Source organism: Podarcis raffonei, chromosome 10, assembly GCF_027172205.1.
Source record: "Podarcis raffonei isolate rPodRaf1 chromosome 10, rPodRaf1.pri, whole genome shotgun sequence".
In the NCBI taxonomy this organism is placed as follows: Eukaryota; Metazoa; Chordata; class Lepidosauria; order Squamata; family Lacertidae; genus Podarcis; species Podarcis raffonei.
This window is the reverse complement of record NC_070611.1, coordinates 53,089,087-53,115,027: the sequence shown is the minus strand read 5'-3', so window position 1 is coordinate 53,115,027 and position 25,941 is coordinate 53,089,087. Positions and strand designations below refer to the sequence as shown.

At 39.6% G+C, this 25,941-nt stretch overlaps 2 protein-coding genes across 2 annotated transcripts in view; both read right to left on the bottom strand.

The window, feature by feature from the left end:
• SYCP3 (synaptonemal complex protein 3) overlaps positions 1-25,941 on the bottom strand; it is a 171,808-nt gene that overhangs the window by 122,724 nt on the left and 23,143 nt on the right. The gene's annotated exons all lie outside the window — the stretch shown is intronic.
• NUP37 (nucleoporin 37) lies at positions 3,753-25,722 on the bottom strand. The gene is made up of 10 exons (XM_053405936.1): positions 25,609-25,722; positions 23,267-23,473; positions 22,434-22,558; positions 20,884-20,956; positions 18,344-18,438; positions 8,268-8,358; positions 7,248-7,429; positions 7,009-7,059; positions 5,869-5,962; positions 3,753-4,094 (listed from the first exon to the last, which is right to left on the bottom strand). Exons 2-10 carry the CDS (start codon positions 23,420-23,422, stop codon positions 3,981-3,983), a joined length of 981 nt encoding a protein of 326 aa, XP_053261911.1. The 5' UTR covers positions 23,423-23,473; positions 25,609-25,722; the 3' UTR covers positions 3,753-3,980.

Genomic DNA, 25,941 nt, shown 5'->3' with positions numbered 1-25,941 from the left:
TATAAAGGCACAGGAGGTGGGGAAATGGTAGCAACTAAAGAACTCGGGGCCAGTCAAATTATTATTTTTCCCACCAAAGGGTGGCAGTTCAGTTGCAGAACAACTTTAAAAAGAAAGCAAGTTAAAGATGAACATTAGTATGTGTGAGGAAAGGAGGGAGTCAGCCTTCCATGGAGTTTAGCCAAATGGAAATGCAAAGCCCATGTCTGCAGAAAGATCACAAGCTGTGTCTCCATCCCCAGGGAAAACAATGAAAAAGTATCAGGAAGACTTGATTGAGTTTGTGTCATAAAAGGATAATTGCATTATTGATAATAATACTCTGTGGCCCCAGTTCCCTCAGATTAAACAAAAAGTCCTTTCCTCTACAACAGCTCACTTTAATTATCAGTAATCAAAATAACCAGGCAAACAACCAAAGCTCTGACTTACATTTATATGAGCACATGACATTCATATAAACCACTGTAACAATTCCCAGTGTGCTCTCTTAATAATCAGCATAGAAGTCAAAACAACTATACAACCAAGCAGCAAGTTACACAGAACGAAAAAGCTGATCCAAGGCAATTTCCAGACATGGTGTCACCTGATCCTCCATGAGGCAACAACTGTGTTTACTAAAGTAGTTCAGTGAACAGCTGAAAAGGTCAGAAAGTAGCCCCCCCCCAATTTCCCATGAAGTTCTCCAAGTTTGTGTATTCAAAAAACATTCTGACAAGACTGCTTTTGAGGATCAGCATTGTCATCAGACAATATTATTTATAAATTCTTAAATAAAATTATACACACCACTTAATGTAAGTGAAGAAGAAAATATATCTGGGATAAAAGTTCTTAAAAAGGGACTGATACTGCAGACCTATACAGTCCTAATTTAGCTGGGTGTAAGATCCTCCTAGCACAACAGGACATATGCCTGAGCAAACATGCATAGAATTGCTCTGAATTAGTTCCTTATGGATCCTGGTTTTGTTAATTCTGTTTCTGTGGTCATAAGCCCCATCGATCTGGGTGAGCCTGACTTCAAATCAGGATTTAAGACTGTCCACTTTTCCAGTCCTTCAGGATAGCTAGACTGCTCATGATTTGCACAAATATTGTATGATCTGGTTTTTCAACTCCTATCATTGCTGTCTGTGATGGTCACCAACTTGCATGGCTTTAAAAGAGGATCAGGTTTCATGGAGGCAGTATTCTTCTCAATACTAGTTGCTTGAAACTGTAAGAGGGGAGAACACTCTGATGCTCTGGCTATTGTTAGAACAGGATGCTGGTCTAGGTGGGCCTCTGGCCTGATCCAGTAGAATTCTTATGTAATGTAATTCAGAGATCATACAAAGAAAGCCCGAAAAGCAGTCCCCTTGCTTTAACTGCAAAGTTTCATAGTCCTGATATTTACAGGAACGCGCCCCCAAACACACACACACAAATGAACTAAGTTTTCCAATGGAAAGCACTGCCCAATAAATATTTTGAAAACCTTCATATTAACACAAGGTGCTGCATTGCGTGACATCATCTTAAAAGTGTTCTCCCTTCACCTTCCCAGGAGGCTGAAGTCCACAAGGTTAGGGCTCAGCACAAAAATATATGACCCAAATGCATTATTTCAGCCTGCCTCAGGATCAGACTACTGTATTGCCAGTTTCTCTACCACCACCTTGAGGATATGGTTTAAGAGGATTCCTAGGCATTTGAGAGAAACTGAGGACACTTGCTATTTATGTGTATATAATTTCACTACTGCATTATTCTAAGGAAAGCCCTGGCATGCTTCTCCTAATGTTATTCATCTGTACTTAATTCCCCCCTATTTTTTATATTAAAATAAACACTTGCCTGGATAGCTCAGTTGGTTAGAGCATGGTTGCAAGTTCAATCCCCATATGGCACAGCTGCATATGCCAAGATTGCAGGAGATTGGACTAGATGCTCCTCAGGGTTTCTTCCAACTCTGATTCTATGATCTCATTTTGCAATGAAACCATGTACTGTACGTGAAATGTTTCTGTACTGCACATTATGTAACATTTTTTCATTTTTGTGTGCAATAGAGGTATATAGATAAATAGATCTTCCAAGACTGATCCACACAGGAATGCTCAGTCTCATACTTTTAAGAAGATGAATGGCTTCTGTTTGTGTGTTTTAACATTGTTCACCAAGCTTCAGTGGAAGAGGTTGTGAGATAATACCAGCCTTTGTTTGACTAAGGATACACGGAATACAAGCCAACAACAGATGGTAACCCGGTGGCAGGGTGTTGAAGAGGATGCCAGTTAGTGGGCACCAGTAGCATTAAGTTCTGTACAAAGACATACTCACAGTCTATGTTTTAGATACACAGTATTTTTTTGTAGTTGATTTATATTTGTGGCAGCAAGTCAAACAAGCAATAGAATCAGAATTGTAATGTGTAACAGAATGGTCATGACACACTGACATATGCCTCTTCTGCTTAGAAAAGGGCAATTTTAACTTAATTGAAAACACACAATGAACATCATTTAGTCAAAATGTCTGTTTGCTTTGGTCTGCAGCCATGTCAGTTGAGTTTGTAAGAAACCTTTCCCTCCTTTTTTACTCAAATGAGAATGAAACATTGCTTGACTTTTGCAGTTGTGATCTACATAAAAGCGAAGTGCTCCAGTAAATTCTCTGGTAAATTCAAATGAATTGGAAATAACATGCAGTTCTTAATTTCAAAAAACACATGGGTAGATTTAACTATTGGGAGATCTTGGACTTGTTTTGTAAAAGCTAATCGTCTGTCTGGACCTAGGACAATATTTTTTGCTACCAAAGACACAAAGTGTCCCACTACACCGTTTCACATATTTTTGGGATCTGGCAATGAGTTCAGTCTTTGTATTTGAGTTTGTAGGTATGTTTCTCAAGAGGCAAATCATAGATTTGTAGAAGATTATCTTGATTATCTTCCATCCATGCACCCTTTTCTCTTTCAAAAATTGACTTTATTTTTTTCCTTCCATGATTGAAATCTAGGTTCTATTGTCTCATTAAACAATTCTAAGATTACCTTTGAACTTCATTTAAAATATTAGCAATTTGTTCGCCCTCCCTTACGTGTGAAGTAGACTGGTTTACCCACTAGTAGACAGATGTGATTAGATGGAGCTGGCAAAAGGTTAAGGCAATTTGATGGGGGGTGGAAGGCACATCACACCCATCATCCAGCATACCTAAGGCACCTAGAAGCAAATCAGTTGATGAACAGGTTTGACCATAGGTAAAAAAAGAGATTATTTTTAGCTAGTCTTTACATACAATTTTACTTATTTATCACAACTGTATTCTACACCCAAGGAGCAAGAGGGTTATTCTATTTGCTCTCTTCCACTTCCCACAATATTTAATTACTTAAGCCAGACTGAGAAAAACTTACCTGCCCATTGAGTGCATGTCTGAGCACGGATTTGAACCAGGACCTTTCCATTTCAAACAGAGCACCCTATCTAGTACACTGGTCTGGTTCTCTAGCGAGAATATAAATATCTGAATTATAACCATATTATGTGTCGAGCTAATAGTACCTTAATATCTGGAATGTTTCTCATGTGCACCCTTACTGAATAAATGAGAACTGAACAAGAAAATGTTTCCCTGTATTTCTACAAGATTTGCACGGAAGGTTTTAGGTATACCGTCCCCACCAAGACCAAATGCATAACTTTAATTTTAACATTTTAGCTGGCCTGTCTTCAAGGTGAAGAAACAATACATCTTGCTCAAGAGAGACAATAATATTTTATTACAAACTCCCCTCCCCAACAAAAAAAACCTGCTTTGATGGAGCTGGTTGCATCTGTAGCCTTGAAAAAGAAAAAGTACAGCAAAGATTCTTCGTTCCTCGTATGCAGTCATTTGGTATATCTATCATTTGGCAAGTAAACAGCGATATAAAATATGTTTAATTTAATATCTTCACGTTAAAATCCCAGATTTTATATAAATGGTTACATTTCTGTCATCCAGAAAAAAAGTTTATGATCTCCACCCACTGCACATAATGGAAGTGTTCTATGCCATGTTAAGCCAGATCCTACAGGTGCAGAACCGATAAGAATGGGCTGGAAAGAGAGAGAGAGAGGGAGATTAGATATCTTACATCTAGAGCACAACAAGACATAAATTTTAAAATCATTTCTAAAGAACTCTTCAGCTGCAATGCTATGACCCAGCAATCACCTCCTGCATTTGCCTTCCAAATTGTTTTCATATATCTCAGGGGAACTTGCTTGTAAACTTGCAGCAAGAAGCCAGAAGAGAATGACTTAAAGAAAGGGTTATAAGAGCCAAAAGCCACTGGAAATGTCTCCAGTCCCAAGCCCTTTTAAATAAATTGGGAGTCCCCCCCCCCCAATATCTTCCTACAAGTCTGGCACTGCATCTATAGGACCTGCACTCTGAAGCAACTGCTTCAGTCTGGTCCTGTTACTACCCCTTCACAAAAGTTTGTTGTGCCAGCTCAAGCGTAGATGGAAATATTTCAAATTTCTTACCCAAGAACTACCAAGACCCACTCACTCTCCAAATTTATAGTCTGTGTTAGGGTGTATATTAGATTCAGGAGACTCTCAGGTTAAAGCAGGCTGCTTTGGAGAGAAGCTGGGCTTGTCCAGGTGCAAGGTGGCTGTCTCAAGCATCCTGAACCAATAATGTAATAATGTGCAAACCCTAATAAACCATGGATTAAAAAATTAAAAGAAAGGAGTGGCTTGCCTGGGCACACCCTTTGTTGTCTTTTCAGTACTGGATGCAGAGTTTTTTTTCATACCCCCAGGTTTTAAAAGTTTTGCTTTTTAATCTGGAATCTGCTCCTTTTACCTGCTGGTCTTTTAGGGCCATTCATGGGTGAATATGATGTAAACTATTCAATTTAAATAATATACATTTAAAAATAATAAAATAAGAACCTATACTACCTGCCTTAAATTCAGTTAAACTTGGCACACATTTTGCTTTTCACAAGCTATCATCTCATTGACTTCAGTAACAGGTTCAAAATTTGCCTGCTTGAAGTCCTGCAAACAGGACATTGGAACTGCCTTTATGCATGCTCCCCATGTGTATGTAACATATGATGTGCAATACACATATGTGTACATGAGTCCCTTCATCCTTGCACTCCTTTCTGAGACAGAAAGTCGGGGGCTTGAGTGCAAATATTCAGGCAATTAAAAAAGTTTTTTCCCCAGTATATTAATGGACATTCTTCTCTAAAGTTCAGTTTTATAGCCAGTTTAAATTGTACAGACAACGGAAATTAGATGAAGCCTCAGGAGTGGAGGTATCATTTCAAAAAGAGTCAATCACAGTGTCACAAAACTTCTAATTGACTATTACACTGTGAAGCCAATGGAATCCAGATTTCGTTCTGATGTGCCTGCTTCTTGAACAGCAGGCCTCCATGCAATCTGGCAAATTGTTTTTGAAAATGAGGCAATTTAAAAAAACAAAACAAAAACAGTTTGCAATATGGCAGGTGGGTTTGCCATTTAAAAGGAGAAAGTAAAAAAATCCCTTGGGCATGCCTAAACCCTTGATCACATCTAAAGTAGCTCATTGGATCACAGCCTATGAGCTTTTCATCCCCTTTATTCTGGACACTACAGTTGCAGACAGTGTTCCTCAAGATGTTCTGATAAGGTTGTTTCAAAGTACACTGAGTCCACTTATATTCATTTTGAGACACAAGACGAAAGAACAAAAACCTCCACACTGGACTGTGTCTTATCTGCCTTGCAATTGTGCTAAGTTCTTAGAAAGAGCCCATTTTATCTTTCTGTTATGCGGGAGGAGGTAAGAATGCTATTCTGCATGTTATATTTGCATGAACTTTACCTGAGGATGTCCCAAATGATGGACTAGAAGCTGGCTGGTCATTTTGCCTGGATAGCCAGTTGTAGCAAACAAGTTTTCATTGACTCGGGACCACCTATATACAGAAGCCCAAACCACAAATGTTCTTAAAGGAAATATTAAAATAGAGTATACTAAATACACAGGTTGTAATACAGTCAAAGTTAGCACCCATGAATCTAATAGATTTCAATGAGAGTAAAGCACTTGAGACTCAAGAGAATGTTTAAATTTGACTGGGGGATTCCCAGTAAGGGAGAATGTGTATATATGGATTTACACATGTATACGCAAACATCTTTTTTTCTGCATCTATAAGTATAAACGTCACCTACAACCAATCATGCAGGCAGCAAATACTTTATATGTATTACTGTCTCACAAAGTGAGAAATCAAAATTGATCTGTAGGACTATCAGATATATATGGAAAAAAGCAATAGTATATTGCTTGTTTAAAAATAATTTTCTCCCCCTCCCCACCTCGTTTTTACTTGATTGCTATAAGCTGCTTCTCAATTAAGGTTTTTACTATTACATATTACCTCAAAGACTCTTCTCCCCCCCAAAAAAAATGTTTAATTGATTATTTAGAAGGCAATGCTTTTGTTAAAAATATTTTTAAGGTGTGTCGCAGTTCTCCCTTTAGAAGAGTTTGGATTTGATATCCCGCCTTTCACTCCCTTTTTTAAGGAGTCTCAAAGCGGCTAACATTCTCCTTTCCCTTCCTCCCCCACAACAAACACTCTGTGAGGTGAGTGGGGCTGAGAGACTTCAGAGAAGTGTGACTAGCCCAAGGTCACCCAGCAGCTGCATGTGGAGGAGCGGAGATGCGAACCTGGTTCACCAGATTACGAGACTACCGCTCTTAACCACTACACCACACTGGCTCTCAACTTTCCAGCAACTTTACTTACTCGTTCTCATGTTACAGTCTTATTCTTCAAGAGACTAATAGACCAGGGCAAATACTAACAATTTATTCATGGTATACTTACAAAAAGAGAAGCTGCATAGTATTTCTGAAAAGTAAATACTACATGTAGGACAAAAACAAACAATCCCTAACAAAAAAATTCATAGAGTAGAGCCCACTTCAGCAGATGCAGTTTAGGACAAATACCTGAATAACCTAGCTCTATCTGCATGGACAGGTCTCTTATCCAAAGGATAACTGTAAAAGAAAACAGAACAATTTCTAAGTGATACCCACACTTCAGTTTATAGGACAGTTATAAAAACCCCAGAAAAGGAATTGATCATTCATCTTTGACATAGTTACCCCCTATGTTTATATGAATGTAAAAGTTTAAGAACGGGTTACACAAATAGAAAAAAGAGCAAAGCTTTTGATAAAAATACCTAGATCGAGTAATGTCCCAGATAAACCAGTCATTTCCAGCAACTGCTCCAACTTTAAAAGTATTTTTTAAACACCAGTTTGCTGACATCAGTGGTGTTTGATCAGTTGTGAGAGACAAAATAGCTTGGCGGGTGACGAGATCATAGAATCGTATTGTTCCATTCTTTTCTGCAACCATTAACTAAAAGAAAAGTAAAATGAGGTTACAATAACTTTTGAACAGCAAACCTTAAATTTTTACTTCCCAAACCTAAATAAACCTGAATCCCTGTAATAAATATTACAAGATCAGCTAAGGGATTTATATTTTACAAACCCTATCTTGTTCACACTGCCCTTTTAGGGACTCAATTTCCAAGGTGTAAAACTTAAGTAAATGACTGACCCACCTTTTCCCAAAACAAGAGGTCACATCTTTGGCTTGCTCCATGCCTTGGTACTATCCAGGTATCTCTGGATGAAGACCTGCCCCCTCTCCCCAGTCCTGAACTTGGGGACGGATAGGCCAGGTTGATCTCTAATTTTGTCCTGTGCTTTCAGGCATTACAACTTTCCCCAAAGTCTGGAATAAGCCCCTCCACAGTGTATCCCAGACCACCTTGGGGGAAGATCAGTGGTGACCACAAGTAATGTCTCCATACAAAGATCATCTACACTTCATGAACCCCTGCCCTACTTTAACTATATTATTTTGAAGAACTCATGGGTGGTTTAACTATCTGGAGAGCTTGGACTTCTTTTGTAGGATCAGGTACCAGGACGATTCAGTTCATTCTGTTGTGCCATGACACAGACTTCAGCCTGCTGCAGTGCTTAAAAGATGCTGATTCATAAGTCTGTGAATACTTTCATATTGCTGGGGGATAGGAATGAGTTATCTCATGTTGGCTTTGGAGACGGCATTTTAGATTGTTCAAAAAACGATCGAATTCAGACAAGCTTCAGTTTTGTGACCTATGACTAACTCCCGGTAAATCAAAGGTGCTTCACCAAGGAAAAATTGCCTGTAGCGTACTGACCTTGAATGCATCTTCAGGATGCCAGCCCACACTCACTCCAGGAGAACGTAGAACAAAGTCAGTGGTCAAGTTTCCTTCCAGGTCCCAGACCCTAAAAAACCAAAGAACAGTCGAGTTCTAAAAAAAGGTTTCATACCATGCCCAGTTTAGAACAACCACCTCATTAAAGTTGTTACAACGGGGAAGAACTGTGCTGTTTTTGACCTTAAATTCAGTTGGCAGAAGACAGGATATGCTAGCCAATTAACATTTAAATTAGATAGATGGAGAAAACACATATGGAGAGGTGGTAGGTATCCTATAGGAGAGGTTTTAGGAAAAAAACTACACAGTAGGTATTTATTATTTCTCTAAGACAGAGATCATGCCACCTATTTGTAACTCTTTTGTTGCCTTCAGTAGGAAGTTCAAAGGAGTTCACATAAGACATGAACAAATACAGCATCAAGACAACCAAATGTGAAAACAATCCGACAATAAAAAAATGCTACAATAAATCTATAAATGAACTTTACAGTAAAGTACATCACTATATAACAAAGGGATAATAATAAAATACAACCCATACTTTAGCCAAAAAGATTCATTTATATCCGCATTTTCAAGATGTAGGGTGGGAGTTGTAGGAGAGAAAATAAATCCTACAAGATAATCTTTGAGAGGAGGAAATTCCAAACCAACACACCAAATACTCTAGTTAATAAAGGCTATGGAACTGAGGGAGGGGTAGCAGGAGATGACATGTCCATTTCCTTTTTAAGCATTTTCCTTTGTAAGATTTCTGTTAAAACGTGGAGGTGGCTTCAGTAACACTTTGCAAAGTGGCCTGCTATATATGTCAAGGGCAGTCTTTGAATAACCCTATAATGTACCCATTTCCTTCCTATTTCTTCTGCAGTGTTTTATACCCCTGCAAGTTATAAAGAGCTTATGATTTACCCTCTTTGTTTCACTTCTCCACACTGTAGGCAGATGCCCTCCCATTTATCTCCCTCGCATTTGCAGGCTCTTCAGTTCACAGATTTATGCAACAGGACGCTGTTCAAAGAAGGCTGTCTTCTGCAAACTGGTGGCCTCCAAAATTTTTGGACTACAACTCCCATCAGTCCTAGCAAGCACAGTCATGCTCCTGATTAGGGAAGGCTGCTGTGGGGTGTCTGCAAAGTATGTCTTAACTATAACAATTTTTTTAAAAATACGATAACTTGGATTATAGGAAAAATAGGACTATGACCAATTGGATAATCCTCCCACATTCAATATGTAAAAATGATATCAAATATAGATTTTCACTTGACTTAATTGCGTAATTTTACCATGGTGTTAAGTATTCTTGTTCATAAATGTTTAAGTGAAAATGTTCAATTTAACTTTCCGTTAAAAGATACCAAATAGCAAAATATTTTATAAGTTAAGTTTTGCTTAGAGATCTTTTGAGTTCATTTCTCACCAGGGCTGTGAAAAGTTTATATCAGCATCGGAACACACTCTTTAGTAAAATGTCTAGTCAAGTCTAGACAAAATAGATGTGAAATAAAATAAATACAATTAATTAACAGTGCGAGCCTTTCTGTGCCAAACCTCAACAGATCAAATATTTGTTTTCCCTGCAAAAATCCTAGGGCCTCCAAATTTGGAAAGATCAGCATCCTTATTTTTAAAAACTCCACATTTTGTGAAAACAAAGAATATCTACTTGATTAGGTAATTTACAGACAAAGCCCTTTCTTCTGCTGCCAAAGGTTTTGCCTTGTAGGTCTTTCCAAGTCAAATCAACACTTTCTGGATGTGTTTACTATGCAGGGAAGAGGAGCGTAGTACAATTCAAGATGGTGAATCATTTTGGCCAGGGAACATCATGTCCCTTTCTCAAAGGCAAAGGAGTTGAGGTGCAGGCAGCAATATTTTTCTGATTTATGCTTTAGTGTCAGGCCTGTATCTGCTTTATGTTTCGTGGATGTATAAAGATCATGTTCAGTAACAGAACATCCTCTGAGAGCAAAATACGCCCAACAACCTTTACCACCGCCCCAACTACAATACAGTCCTACTGGAGCCCCTTCAGATACTACACATTTTGTAGATGACCAGATCTCTATGCCAGAAAAAAAGAAAAGCACATATAAACCTAATAGATGCACGTGCAGTCACATGAAAGCTGACACAGTATGAGCTGAAGAACTGGGAAGTTCCACATTGAACCACAGTTCCACTATGAAGTTCTTGGTAGTTGGCCTCAGAAAGATCAACCCAAAGGAAGAGGGGAAATCCAAAGGGGATGCAAAGCCCTGCCAGGCTGGGAGAGGGATGGACCAGAAGTTGAAGCCACCTGACCATGTGGTGATGAAGGCAGCAAAAAGATCCTACGCTGTTGCCTCCACTGCATTCTTGAGGAGCCCTCTGGCGGAGCTGTTCCACGTGGTCCAGAGGCTTGTTGCTCCTGACCGGGGCAGACCTCTGGAACACATGGGAACTCACTGTAACTGGATGGCTAAACACTTTGAGGATAAAGTTGCTTGGCTCCACTGTGATTTAGATGCTGCTACTGAGACAGTAGCAGACCCCGATGTTGGGAAAGATTGAGGGCACAAGGAGAAGGGGATGACAGAAGACAAGATGGTTGGACAGTGTTCTCGAAGCTACGAATATGAGTTTGACCAAACTGCGGGAGGCTGTGGAAGACAGGAGTGCCTGGTGTGCTCTGTTCCATGGGGTCACGAAGAGTCAGACATGACTAAACAACAACTGAGACAGTATAAACCGAGGCATCCAATGCAACATTGAGCCTGATGTTGTGGGACCATTTCTGGTTGATGAGGTCTGAGGATGTGAACAAGATGGTGCCAGTGATGTGCCCGACCACCTGCTCATTAGATCCTTGTCCACCCTGGCTTATTAGGTATGGTAAATGCATCATTGTGTGATGGAGTGGTGCCCACTGCATCCACTACTCAAAAAGTCCAACCAGTACCCAATACTCCTTTCTTGGCAAAGGTGGTGGAGAGGGTGGTTGCACAGCAACTGAGGTATTCCTAGAAGAGACTGATTAACCATTGGAAGCCACTGGGTGCAGTCATTAGGAGTTTTGGAGTGAGGTGTCACCAGTATGCCGATGATATATAGTTCTACTTCTCCATAACATCTGAATCAAGAGAGCCTGTGAAAGCTCTGGAACAGTGTCTGCATGCACTGATGGCCTGGATGAGGGACAATAAACTGTGTTTGAATCCTGGGAAGACAAAGGCTTTTTGGATGGGTGGTTCCCATGTTCAGGAAACTAGCAAGTTACCTGTTATGGATGGGGCTGCACTTCCTTTGAAGGAGCAAATGTGTAGTTTGGGGGTAGTCCTGGATACCAAGTGTCCTCTGTGGCTATGAATGCCTTTCACCAGCTTTGTCTGGTTTGTCAACTACTACTGTTCCTGGACAGGGATAACCTGTCCACTGCAGTCCATGCATTGGTAACCTCAAGGCTAAATTACTGAATGTGCTCTATGTGGGTCTGCCTTGGGTCTGGTTTGAAAGCTCCAGCTGGTACAGAATGCTGCAGCCAGATTGCTGATGGGAGCATTTGGTCAAGAACATGTGACACCATTGTTAAAACAGCTGTGCTGGCTGCCCATCTGCTACCGAGCCAACTTGAAGGCTCTTCCATTGATTTACAAAGCCCTGATCAACTTGGATCCAGGATACCTCAGGGATCGCCTGAACCCTCATATTCCAGCTCAATCACTAAGATCATCCGCAGGGGCATTTTTGGTTGTTCCCTGAGTTGGTGAGGCTAATTTGACAACAACGAGAAATCGAGCCTTTAGTATCATTGGCCGGTCCTGTGGAACACCCTGCCAATAGATATTCAGCGGGCACCTTCTGTGCCAGCTTTTAAACCCTTGCTAAAAAAAAAATCTATTCCACCAGGTCTATGCAGGCAATTAAGAGTACACCCCACAATGGACTATTGAGGTTTGTTTCTTTTTGCTCTTGTTTTTAACTTTATATGATCGTCTGGTTTTATGTGTTTATATTGTTGCCAACGGCTGTGATACATTTTAATGATACAGAAGTATATAAATGTTTTATAAATAAATAAATAAACTAAAAATAAATCTTCCATATGTAGATTTTCTGTCATGTATTCAAGGAGCACTTAATTTTGAATAAATTAGGATAGTTCAAAGTTGAGATATGGCATGTTTGTTAACAATGAAACATCCTGCCATTTTCTCCATTTTAACTGCACAAAAAACAGGTAAAATTCAGATCAGGAGCAAATAGGACTGCAATGTTAGTTGCTACAACAAACTGACTGCAGATGCTAAACAATAAAAATGATAATTTGCTCTCCTTTGTTTCCCCCTCTACAGTCCACCTAAGCACAGAGCTCTTGATGGAAGGCAGGCTGATAAGAGGCAGGCAACATTGAAAACAATTGTTCAATCACTGAAAGGCCGCAGAATCCATAGGGAAAAGAAAAAATGAATTATTAAGAAAAATCAAAGCAGTAATAAAAAAAATACTGGGCAGAGGTTTGTACCAAAGGAAGCATAAAACTATGCAAATAGAACGTTTAAGTTCAGGCATTTAGTCAACATTTTCATGCACATCCAAGTTTTAGTTTTGGAGAATTTTTATAAACTGGAATATACTTTCTTAATAGTGTTTAGTTCAGATTTCCAGGCAACCACAAATTATGACGACAATCCCTCCTTCCTCCCTTCTTGTTAAATCAAAAGAAGTCATAATTCATATTATATGGACCATCCTTAACAGATGTTTCTTTGCAGGCATTTTGACTGCGTTTGGGAGATGGCTTGATTCAGAGGCACATGTAATGCATATTTGGAAAGCTCTATTTGAAAACTGCTAAATTATTACTAACCTGGGAAGAAAGCTTAAGTACAGGTTTTAGATTGTCAGGACTTCCTGTGCTTAATATTACCTATCTATGGAAGTAATTCCCAGTGATTTCAAGAGGCTCCTTTTCTAAGGAAATACATTTAGAACTTCCCTATCATATTTTATATTGGCCTGGAGCAAAAGCACCACATAAAGGGCTACTTTCAACACTAGCCCTACTCAGAATAGCCCCCACTGAAATAAATGGGCATGGCTAACTACTCAGAGTATAACTTTGTTGGATACAACCCAATGTGTTCTCCATAAATATGTTGTCCCCCCACCCGATTACAGCAGCTGCCCTCCGAACAGCATCCCCTTGAAGACGGGTGTGTGTGTGTGTGTGTGTGTGTGTGTCCTCTAAAATATCATCCCAAGAGCTGCCAGAGAAAAATGTCCATGTACAAACACAGATGAGCCTCTCTTGATCCCAGGCTTTGCTTCACAGAAGTACTGTTCTGGCCTGGAGAGTAACTTAGGCAGGGCACAGTCAAGAAAGATGAGTTGTATCACCTGCTAGATGCACTGATTGCTGTCTCCTTTACTGTAAATCTCTGCCATCCTCCCTTATCACTTTGGATACCAAAGAGAACTCATTTTCCTGCATAGGTCTCCTGTTTACTCCCCCACCCATTTCTTTTTATCTCATCCCCTTTCTATTGCTGAAGAGGTACCATCTCCTCCACCGTACTCAACTCCAGCACCACAGAAATAAGGTACTACTCCCCCCACCACCACTTCACAGGCCAGTCTATCATATGCCCAAACCATTACACTCTCTCCCCTTCACCTATCAAATCCCTGTTTCTTGGGAAACCTCCTCTTCCTTCCCTTGCTATGCTTTGGGTGTCTCACCCCAGAATTTCGTATTCTCTGTTACTCGTTGCCCATAGCCACCCACTGCAAAAACAGAACTTATACTCTCAGCTGTTGCCCCAAAGTCTCTCACTTGTTTTCTTCCTAAAACCTTTCCCAAAGACTCACAAAATCACAGTTCAAACCTCCTTCTTCACCTCTTCTCTTTCTAGAGCAAGTTGTTCTAGTCATCATTCATCTCATCTCTCCATTCAGACAAGCCTCTCTTCTCTTTGCTCCAGCCAACATCTTTCCCATTCTGCTTGTCTGATCAATTTGACTACATCCTAGCTTTTCTATGTATTTTCATGCATACTTTTAAAAGCGATGCCTTTTAAACCATTTTAATTATTTAAAACTATTGTAGTAATTTTAAACTCCTTTAAATGTAGCCTGTTGCTAGAGTGCTATTCACAGAGTCTGTTTAATATCTTCAATGAATATGCTAATTCCATTTTTGCTACAATAAACTGTATCTTTTCTTTATCTTGGCTGTCCTTGTTAACCCTGGGAATGCAAAATTCTGGAGTGCATTCAGGTCTCCATATCAGAAGGAACCTTATAAAAGGATGTCAGGGTTGCATGGGAGAACTGCAAGTTTGCATTTAAACTGCACACTTCACAACGCAAGGCACTGACTATTCAAGTGCTGAAGAAGTAACTGGCACTTCTCTCACCAACTTGTTTATAGGCACTCACCTGGTTGCCTGTGGCAAGTAAGACTTGGCCTCCAGATGGCCAGACAGGGAAGCTTTTAAAAGTAGGGGCATTTTTTCAGCTTCAGCCCACAAAATAGCTATTATATCTGTTCTCCATGGCAACTAAGATAAAATCAACACACACAAAAAATTACATAAAAAACCCCCAAACCACAGTGTTGATTAAGTGCTAGGGGTACAAAAGGTCTTCTCCCTAGTCCTTAGCTGCCTGCTGGTCTTTAAAAGGTCTGAAACAGAAATAAACCCCTTGGAAGTGTGTTATTTGCCAACCAGGGCCAGGTAATGCCAAATGTTTTCTGACCCGGAGACAGAGATTCTCCTCACACAGGTAGCTGGACAGCCTGCAGCTCCTCCCACTGGCAGTGGCCACTAAGGATGCAAGAAGCCCACTCCATAGACCAAGCTTCCCCAATCTAGTGCCATCCAGATATTGTTGGACTATAACTCCCATTATCCCTGACCATTGGCTAACTGGGACTTTAAAGTTGCAGTCCAATAATAACTGGAAAGTATCAGGTTGGGGAGAGCTGGCTTAGATGTTATAACAACTGCTCTAACATAGCTAATTTTTGCACAGGTGGGCAAGTAAAACTTTTTTTGGGATAGTAATTTTTTTGTACTTCTTTGCAAGGCTGCTATATTGTTTTAACTTACATACAGCAAAGCGTCTAAAGAAAAGTGAAGAACCAATATGTAATCTTTGGGAGGCGAGTGAAATGCCACATGTGAAAAAATGCTGAAAGTACTTTTATCCTTCTCTCATACTGCAAGCCTGATTATCCTTACAACCTGAACTTGATTCTCTACAGTGACCTTAAAATTTCTATGATCTCTTTTTCTTTTCTTTTTTTAAAGACAATGATTTCATTTCTAAAGAATTTACAGTCTAGCAATAGGCCCTTCCTGGGCACAGTAATCAAAAATGACAAGCAGAAAATACTTGGCATTTGTTACGAAGTGTTTCACAGCAGAACAATTATGCAAAGTGAGCATATATTATGATTAATGCTAACAACTAAGTTATAAGGGATCAGGTAATACTTTTGTTTCAGAAATTTACTCTGCTTCTGAGATGCCTAGATACTGTAGCAAGTCACAAACTTGCATATTGTCCGGTTCTTTGTAATGATTAAGTGCTAAACGGGGGAGGGGGGGAATGGATCACATCTGTAGGACACATTTGAATACAACAAAAAGTGGGCAGAAACCCTAGAATCCAAGGATCAGCAAATATTCTCCTTATGTCACAATCTTTAATCCAAGTCCAAATATTCCCTAGTAAAGCATTACAGTACATAACAGCTAAATTGGTGAACATTGTAAGTTCATGTCTTTAGAGAGAGAGAAAAGATTTATTTACAATTGGAAAACAAAGCGTTTATATATTCCGGGTGATTTTTCTACCACAGGTAAAAGTTAAATAATTACTTTTCTATTAAAAACATACAACTAAAATGTTAAATGCTCTATTTACAAACAAAACTAGCATTCCAATACTAAAGTTAACATTCCAATCAACACTAGGGCAGTATCTTGGCCTCTTAACATCACACTGCCAAAACAGCTGGTACACTCCATGTGTTTATATAGCCTGAGCATATTTTAGGATAAGGCAAGCTACATTTCTTTTGAAAAATAATTTAGCCTGGTCTTACTGCTGAAGTACTGCAAAATGAGGGGTAAAGGGGGGGTGAAGGAAGGGAAGACCGCTGAGAATAAAAGACAAAAAACACTGCACAACCACTGCCAAAAGGCTGAAACGGTTTTTGAATGTGCAGGATGACTCCCAGAACAACATGTTTTGGCAGAGGCTGTGATGAGAGGAGCAAAGAGGGAAAGCGGCCTAGAATACCCTTGGGTATAGCTCTTCTTTCAGTTCTTACAGCATGTATCCATCCTAACTGTCCAAATAACGAATAGGCCAGCAAAGAAAAATGGGGAGTGGCAAAAAATTAAAATAAAATAAAACCCTGAACAAAAAGCAGCAGTTATGCAGGAACGTACTAGAACTACAACATTTTCCTACCACATGGAAATTATGACTTGGAGGAAAGTGCTACAACGAGTGATGGGGAATGTATTCATGCTCAGCAACTACTAGACAGCAGTACTAACCAAATACATTGCTTCAGTCTGTGTAGAGCAGGCCCTCATTGAGGGAGAGAGTTTGAAGCCTATGTAAAGGTAAAGGTACCCCTGCCCGTACGGGCCAGTCGTGTCCGACTCTAGGGTTGTGCGCCCATCTCACTTAAGAGGCCGGGGGCCAGCGCTGTCCGAAGACACTTCTGGGTCACGTGGCCAGCGTGACGAAGCTGCTCTGGCGAGCCTGCACCAGCACAGCACACGGAAACGCCGTTTACCTTCCCGCTATAAAGCGGTACCTATTTATCTACTTGCACTTAAGAGTGCTTTCGAACTGCTAGGTGGGCAGGAGCTGGGACCGAAAGACGGGAGCTCACCCCGCCGCGGGCATTCAAACCGCCAACCATGCGATCGGCAAGCCCTAGGCGCTGAGGTTTTACCCACAGCGCCACCCGCGTCCCTTGCAGCCTATGTAATTGTTGTTAACTTCACTATACAGTGGTACCTCGGGTTACAGAGGCTTCAGGTTACAGATGCTTCAGGTTTCTTACAGACTCCGCTAACCCAGAAATAGTACCTCGGGTTAAGAACTTTGCTTCAGGATGAGAACAGAAATCATGCTCCAGCGGCATGGCAGCAGGCCTCATTAGCTAAAGTGGTGCTTCAGGTTAAGAACAGTTTCAGGTTAAGAACGGACCTCCGGAATGGATTAAGTACATAACCAGAGGTACCACTGTACTTAAAAATCTAGTTTCATTCTACATCATGAGTGAAAATCAACTGTGGCCACTTGCCTGTAAAACATACTTCCACTAGTGAACGGGGCTTTTCCTCCCTCTTTACACAGTCCCTGCAGTTCCAAATTGGGGGCACTCTGGAGCAGATTTGGGGAGAGGGACGAGAAGGTAAGTCCCATTGCATAAGCAGAAGCTTGCTCATACAATGTTGGGCATCATCCTATGAGGAGTTAAAGTAAAAGGTAGGTGTGTGTGTGTGTGTGTGTGTGTGTGTGTGTAGAAAACAAATGCTGGATGGACACAAGAACAAGTGAGTAGTAAATTATTTGATTCATAAAACTGTATAAACTTCCAAGTCCCCCTCTTCTCAACAAATATTTTATTATATATGCAGATCTCACTCTCCACATGCTTGCTATATGAACATTCATAGAATACATGCATGTATTCTATGAATTATTTTTTTTTAAAAAAACCATAAAAAGGCTTGAAATCCTGCAATTCCAAGTTTTTCCTTTCCATATTTAGCAAAGTGAGCCAGTATTTTTTTAAAAGTAATTTGCAGGGAAGTACAAACACACAGTATTTTTTAAAGCAGTACACAGGGAATAAAATAAGTTTAGTCAGTTTTTATATGCAATCTTCTGAAAAACTGCACTGCATGAAATATCAACCCTTTTAGAAATTACGTAGTTCATACTTAGAGAACTGCTTCAGTGATCAATGTTCTAGTTTTAATTAAAATATGTAGAGAGAGTTAAATTCACGTGTTTAGAAGAATACATACCTGCAAGTGTGGTCATCACTAACACTTGCAATTTCCTGACCTTCTTTAGGTGAAAATACCACATCATTAATGTAATCTGAGTGGCCCTCCAAAGTCTGTTGATAGAAAGTGGAAATATTTTTTGTTATAAATTAAACAAAGCAAGTTAAAGAACAACTGGTACAAGCAAGCAAATGTAAAGTGAAGATCTTTATTATCTGTCAGGGTAGGATACAGGGGACAAAAGAAATGGCTTGAGTTGGACCCAAGCAATTTAGAGCATTGCAGCATAAAACAACTATCTTTAATTGTGTGCGGATAATAATAAGGCTCTCAGAGACCTATCTGTTTTAGGAGATAGCTAGTTCAAAACATGACAGCCTAACAGCCACTAACTGCAGCCTTGTGAAATGAGCATATCAATGGAACCTGCACAAAACATCACCTAGCAACCACAGACACTCACTAAAAGTGGGATTGGAGCAAAGCAGCCCTAAAGGCTAAAGGATGCCATAGAGAAGGGCATGACAGGACGACGACCATTGTCCCATTATGGTCCCAAGGATAAAGGGGGAAGGCAGATCAATTATTGCAACACCAAGGAGAGCTCTTAGTGAGCAATTTGCTCTAACTGGAATTGGAGCTGAGGTTTTTGAGCCCCTGCCTCCAATCCACCCTCCTGGGCTCTGCCCCCTTTTGGAGAACTCAAATGCCAACCCTCTAGCCTTCTTAGAGGCACTTCTCTTGTGTCCCATAGCCTCCCATTTGCTGAAGTCCCTGCACAGTTGCCTTGGTGAGAGAGTGTGGGAGACACTGTTCTTCAGGTTCAGGGAAAGGGGCCCATGAGGGTTCTTTCTCTGGTTCTATAAGTGGCCAGAATGCTCCCGGACAATTTGCTCAAAAAAAGCATTGCAGACCCCATAACTGTATAATTAGTACTTCATAATCAACAAGGCTGCAGAAAAAATAATTGAGAACAAGAAGGGTGTAACTGACCCTGCTGATTTCTAAGCAAAGATTGACCTTGTGGCCATGGATGACAAATTCATACTATCTAAAAGCTGTATTGATGGGGTCTGAATACTAATGAAATACAGTTGTTTCTAGGAAGGAAAGTTGGGAATAGGGAAATAGCTAGTTAGAGAAGTATTCATCCAGATATAATCTTTCAAATAAGGGCCAAATAGTCACATTTTTACAGCCAATTGGCACTTTATTCCTCCATTACCACTACCAGCAGACAAAGGTTCCAGCTTCTCCAAGCTGGCTTTCGACATGAGCATGTTCAAACAACTTGCAGATGATCACCCATACAAGCTGCAACTGTAGCCTCTCCATTGGTGGGAGTGATCCAGTGATCCAGAAACAGAGAAAGAGAAGAACCAGGACAAGACTGAACACCTGCTACCTTGGTGTTTTTAAACTAACTGGGCCATGTTTGGCTGCATATTAGCCATTTTGTCTACAAAGTGGGTAGCAAAGTTTTAATATTGAGCATAAGATGACACAATCATTTTCTTTAACCATACACCTAAAATAGTTCTACTGGACAACAATGTAAATGAAGGAATACTACAGAACTGGCATTCCAAACCAGCATAATGTTATAATTTGTAGTGTTTTCGGAATAATCATTATACATTTTTGTATTTAGTCTTGCAAGTCTCAGCATGTTACCAATTCAAACAATTACATGTTTAATCAATTGACATTCAAACTACTGTTTATTTTACTACACAAGGACCTATGGAAATCAATTTCTTGTCTGATCAAGCTGTAATAAGCATTGCTCACATCAATTATATGGTAAAAACAAACAGTTTAGATACATGATTAACATCATTCATCAAAGAAGCTCCACTGACATTAGTTATAAATCAGAGTGTTAATATATAAAGTCTAGCACCAGTACAGACTTTCTGGCAGCTTGAACTATCAGCTCAATCTGGGAGTGTCAATAAACCATCGTAATCACAATAGTGTAAGTTGTAGTTTTAAAACTATCACAACTATGACTGGTAGAATCTCAACATTTTTTGGCTATGTATGGAAGGTTGTTTTGAAGAAGGATAAATATTATTCAATAGAGTGATACTTAATCATGGTTTAAAGTGATATTTAATTATAAAATAGTAGCTGCTTCAATAGGAATATTTATCAGACACAATATTTTAATTTCTTCTTGTAAAACAGTTCCCTGCGTATTATTTCCATAAATTATGCAGGCACCACTCTGCATATTATTTCTGGTATTCTTATTCCTTAGCATGCCATATATTGCTCTACCTTCATGTTCCTATTTGCATCTATTTTAGACTGAATAATTACTAAGCAATTAAAAAACATTTATCCATTTTATTAAAATTTTGCCTTAAGTAGTATACAATGGTTTTGTTCTGCAAGAACACACTTATTTTAAAATGTTAAAATAAATGATTTAAGGTTTACAACATTTATGTAACTTCATAACTACCACTCCAACAATATTTACTTTTAAAAAGTTGGCATGTTAAATAAAAAACACAAAATAGCATTTATCATTATAATTTGTTTCTCCTCACCTTATATCCATTATTTTCTTGGAGATCTGAGGTGAATAACCTTAATTTCTTATCAGCAGCTGCAGTACAAAATCTAAGGTAATTAGACAAGCAATACATTCAGTCATTCCATACAAGTGAAATATAGTTGGCAACGTTATTAAAGATGGATTTCTCAAAGTAAATTTGCATTACTCATTATAAAATGAAAAATAATCAAGCTGCCATATTTCTCTGGACATACACATTAGATCACAGCCAGGCAGGAATCACTTGCAATTAAAGAAAATAATACCGCTCCTGATTTTGTAGGTTAGTATGTTAGGAACAACTTATATGTATTGATGGAGCTAATCAATAGCATTTATGTAACTTGTAGCTGATAGCCAAACACTTAAGAAAATTAAGAAGATAGCAGGAACAAAACCCAAGAAGGGATCTGAGTCAATGCCTATTATGCTAGTAGTGCTAGTCAAATAATTAAATATCATTCAACACTTTCAATTACTCAAGTTTCAGTTACTCAAGTTTCTTCAGCTTAATATTGTAACTTAATCAGATTTAACATAAAATAGTATAGGCAAAAACTGAAAAGGCAAAAACTGTTTTGACACCTTACCAAAGTCTGAGTTGCCTCAGAGGAAATAAGCAAACGACAATTTACCCTGGCGACCAGGGCTCTCAGACCCAGCTGCACAATGCAGCACCACATGGAATGCATGAACAGTTTTCTTCTGCCTTGGAAAGCTACAGGAGAAAGTGCCGTTCACATAGCAGACGTGGCTCTGTATTTCTGGGTTGGCTATGCACACAGCATAGCATAAGGGGACCAATTGCTTCTGTCCCTCTGTACTGGCAAATTATTGCATGTGACGAATTAGGCTGCTTACAAAAACTTGTTAAAACTTGGTTTAACAAAAGGTACTTTGGCAGAGTTCCCCCACTCCACACCAGTCTTGTTGCTACAGATTAATGCTAATACTTATCTGGACAGATTTCTTTAAGACTTTCAGAGAATGGGCATTGTTTCACAAAAGACACTCCAGTACTGCTTGTATGACAGGTCACCACATTGTTTCATTCCCTGTTCCTGCACACATTTTATTAGTCAAGTTTATTTTATATATACAGTAGCATTTGTTTTTAAACACAGAGGTTTATCCATCACATTCATAACTGACTTTCCAGGATCAGTTGTCTAAGGCTGCAGTTCTACACACACTTACCTTGGAGTAAGCTCCATATAACTCACTGAGTACAGTTGTACCTTGGAAGTTGAACAGAATCTGTTCAGGAAGTCTGTCCGATTTCCAAAACATTCGGAAACCAAAGCACGGCTCCTGATTGGTGCAGGAAGCTCCTGCAGCCAAATGGAAGCCACGGAAGCCCCGTTGGACATTCGGCTTCCAAAAGCAATTCACAAACTGGAGCAGTCACTTCTGGGTTTGCGGCATTCGGGAGCCAAAATTTTCAAGAACTATGCTGTTCGAAAACCAAGGTACGACTGTAGACGTGTTATTAGCACAATAAAAAATGACCAAGAAAGTTTACATTTTAGCTGGATACATTACCGTATTTGGGGAGATAAAGCATCAAGTCTAGTTTCTGGACTCCATGCAATGACATCAACTCTAATCCCATGATGAAAAACTCTTAGCGTTTTATACTGAATTCCTTCCACTTCTGTATCCTCATCCTACAGATACATGCAATGTACTTGTGAGCAAGTAATAAAACATCTCAAATATTTTGTGATATGATAGACTTGACAAACAACATGGCCCCTGATTTATTTATTTGGGGCCCGACTACATGGTATTGCAGATTCTTTGTGCACATCCTCTCATGAGAAAGATCATGCATTTCTATATAATTACCTGGGGGTAAGGTATATCAGATGCATAGGGACACACCTCTGAGCAGACATGCATAGGACTGTGTTACAGCAATACCATTCTATCCCCATGTATGGAATCCTAAAGAAGCCATGCTGCTTCTCCCAGGTGCCTCAGGTTTCTCTCATAAGTATTCCAAACTAGTGAGTGTTATCTATGGAATGCTTTATGAAGGGCTTTCCCCCAGAAATAAATCAATGCTAATCAAATATAAACTGCATTGCAAATATATATTGTTAAATAAACAACCAAATAAATGATTCTTTAATTATTATTTTTTTAAAAGACTGTGCCTTTTAAATGTAATATGCCACCGTAGGTATCTTTGGCAATAAAGACAAAAAGATGACAACCAATGGTTACAAAATTATTGTGCACACTTATACATAGAACTTATTTTCTTCCCCAGTGCATCATTCACATTTTCAGCTTCTCAAAACTAATAGCCATATTTGTTTTCAAGTTACAATGCCTTCTTAATAAGCTTCAGATCTATGAAGCATACTAACCTGGAACCTGCAGGTCCCAACAACCACATAATTATTGCCACCATATGCAATGAGTGATTCTGCAGTGCCACTCTCAAATGGGTTGAATTCCACCACATGGACGTAATCTTCACACTCCACAGTATAGGATGCACTTCGGGAATTCTCCTGCTTCATCTTCAGTAAATGGATTCAAGTCAACAGTAGGCTCTTCAGTTGGAGAAAGCACTGAATTGTAAACGCACACATGAATACAATTGGGCTGTCAGTTATCTGCTTTTACTCAGAGCTAAGTTTCACTGTGCCAATAACACTTTTGCTCAAGTAAGCAATTGCAGTTTGAGGCTTCAACTTAACAAAAAATGCTTGGAAGTTGCATTGAAATCAATGGAAGATAAATATGGTCTACACACACAGGAATATAATGCAATATAATTCAGAAGTAGTAGACTGGATAATGAGTAGAGTTTTGAACTTTGTCTTTGCACAAGTGAAAAAAACCCAGCATAGCAAAGAGTGGACTGGGCTTAAACCTTTCCTTTTTTATATATTAGCTTTGGTTTTTAAAACATATACAAGGTCTTGTGCACATAGCAGCATTTTAAAAATGTCATCCTTCACCTGAGGTCTAAAAAGTCCACCTCATTCTGTTATTTTTAGTTAAGGCACTTTTACTCCACCCATCAAACTTGCTCCTTGGGCAGCCTACAAACTTTCAGAATTGAATTAAATAAAGCATACAAATAGTTCAACAGACAACATGAAATAGTAAGCAGAGTGTAATAATACATTCTTGCTGCAATATCTTTTTAAAAATAAAGTGCTTAATGTTATTTACCGTAGGTATTATGCAATATATATATATATATATATATATATATATATATATATATTCATTCCTCGTCTGAAGGAATATATTTATTATATATGTATTACAGTTTAATAGAATGGCTATAGATAGGTAAAGAGAAGGAGTTACAGGAAAACAAGCGACTGTGTAGACTAGGCTTCACTTCTGAATACATATCTTACTGTGCTGCAAAGGAAAAAGAACAGCACCATAATGGGAAAGTATTTCTTTTAGATAACTATGTTTGGATACATATGTAGTTTTGTACCATCAAGTTATATATAAATGATGCTATTCCTCAGGCATATGAAGATCTTATATTTTCCCCTAAAGGTTTTACTTTGAAGGAATATTCATAGAAATAGATGGTCCTAATGTTTAAACACCCTTTAGAATCAAGGCATAAAACACAGTGGTGGTGGTCTAAAGGGATATGAACTGTAGATAAGCTGGGTGGGATCTGATCAGTACCTGGATGGATGACAGCCTGAAAACCACATGTACACCACCTTGAGTTCTATGATGGGGAAAAAGGCAGGATATAAATATAAGAAAATGAAACAATTCTACCATGGGCTTTGCAAATAATCAAAACATTTCTCTCATTTCCATTTGGAAAGATCTATGATATTTTTAAAAAATTTAACGCCAGTGCTTATTGAAACTAAACATTCTTTCACAACAGGTTACTGTTCATTATTTGAAGTGGGTCTTTTTTGCATGTAGTTTTTCCTGTTGCTGTTACTTCACAACAACTCTTCTTCTGTACCTCAAAAATAACTGTTCAGGTTTGACTGCTCGTGCCAATTTTGAGAGAAATAGAAGCAGCCTGTACAACAGCCTCTCCCAGCCCCAAACTGGCGCTTTATAGTTGCGGCTGGAACCATCGTTTCCTAGCCATACTGACTGGGGCTGATGGGCTTTGGAGCCCAAAGCAACTGAAGGGCACCAGGCTGGGGAAGGCTGCTGTACAATATCCAGAGTGAGGTGGCAGTAGCAAGGCTTTTAGAAAAATCAAGGCTGGCTGCAGTATTTGAAAGTTGCTTATCAAGTGGTTCTTCCTAAGTGTGCATAAACATTCCATGCCAGCAACCTTTGATATAAAATAGAAAGGAGAGCCTATTAGTTCATATCAAATACAAAACGGCTTCCAGTGTTACCGCTGCTGTATCTTGAGCAACGCGTAGTTCCCATCCAGTACTTCCTTGGGGTGCAACACACAGCGCAGGCAGAAACGTGCTACATATTTTCCTAGACGCTTCAACCGGCCCTAAGAACAATGTTTCTATCTAGATGAGGTATTCCTCGCACAGTACAGCGTTGAGCTTCCATGTTAAAAATTTTAATCTACCTCTCCCCTGCCCTGAAGACTGAGGCGATGCAACCTCCGCAGATCTCCACCCTCCCACCCCTCAGAGACTGGAAACAGCCGTTAGACCGCACGTGCCCTGATCCAGCATAATATTCATAAGATCTCCCACCATTAAAAAAAAATAATTCCAAACTTCCGCACCTCATTCTCTGAGCGGCACTCTCCCGCGAAGAATTTGTCAGAACTCAGCACTTCCGGTATCTGCCCGCAACCGCGACAAACCTCTTCCGGGTCACGGAGCGCCGCGCATGCTGATTGGCTGGTGCCGACGAGTTTGAAATTAAACCGCCGCGAACAGCCGGTTGGCGGAGCGTGCTGAGGGTTGCTTAGCAACCCACCGGGCTTTCGAGTCCCAGCTTCTGCGGTTCTTGTCCCGCGACTGCAGGGTGAGTAGGGTGGTGGCCGTAGCTCTGTCGGACGAGCAGAGGGAGAGCGGGGGGGGGGAGGCCGTTAATAACGGCGTTGCTAGAAGTT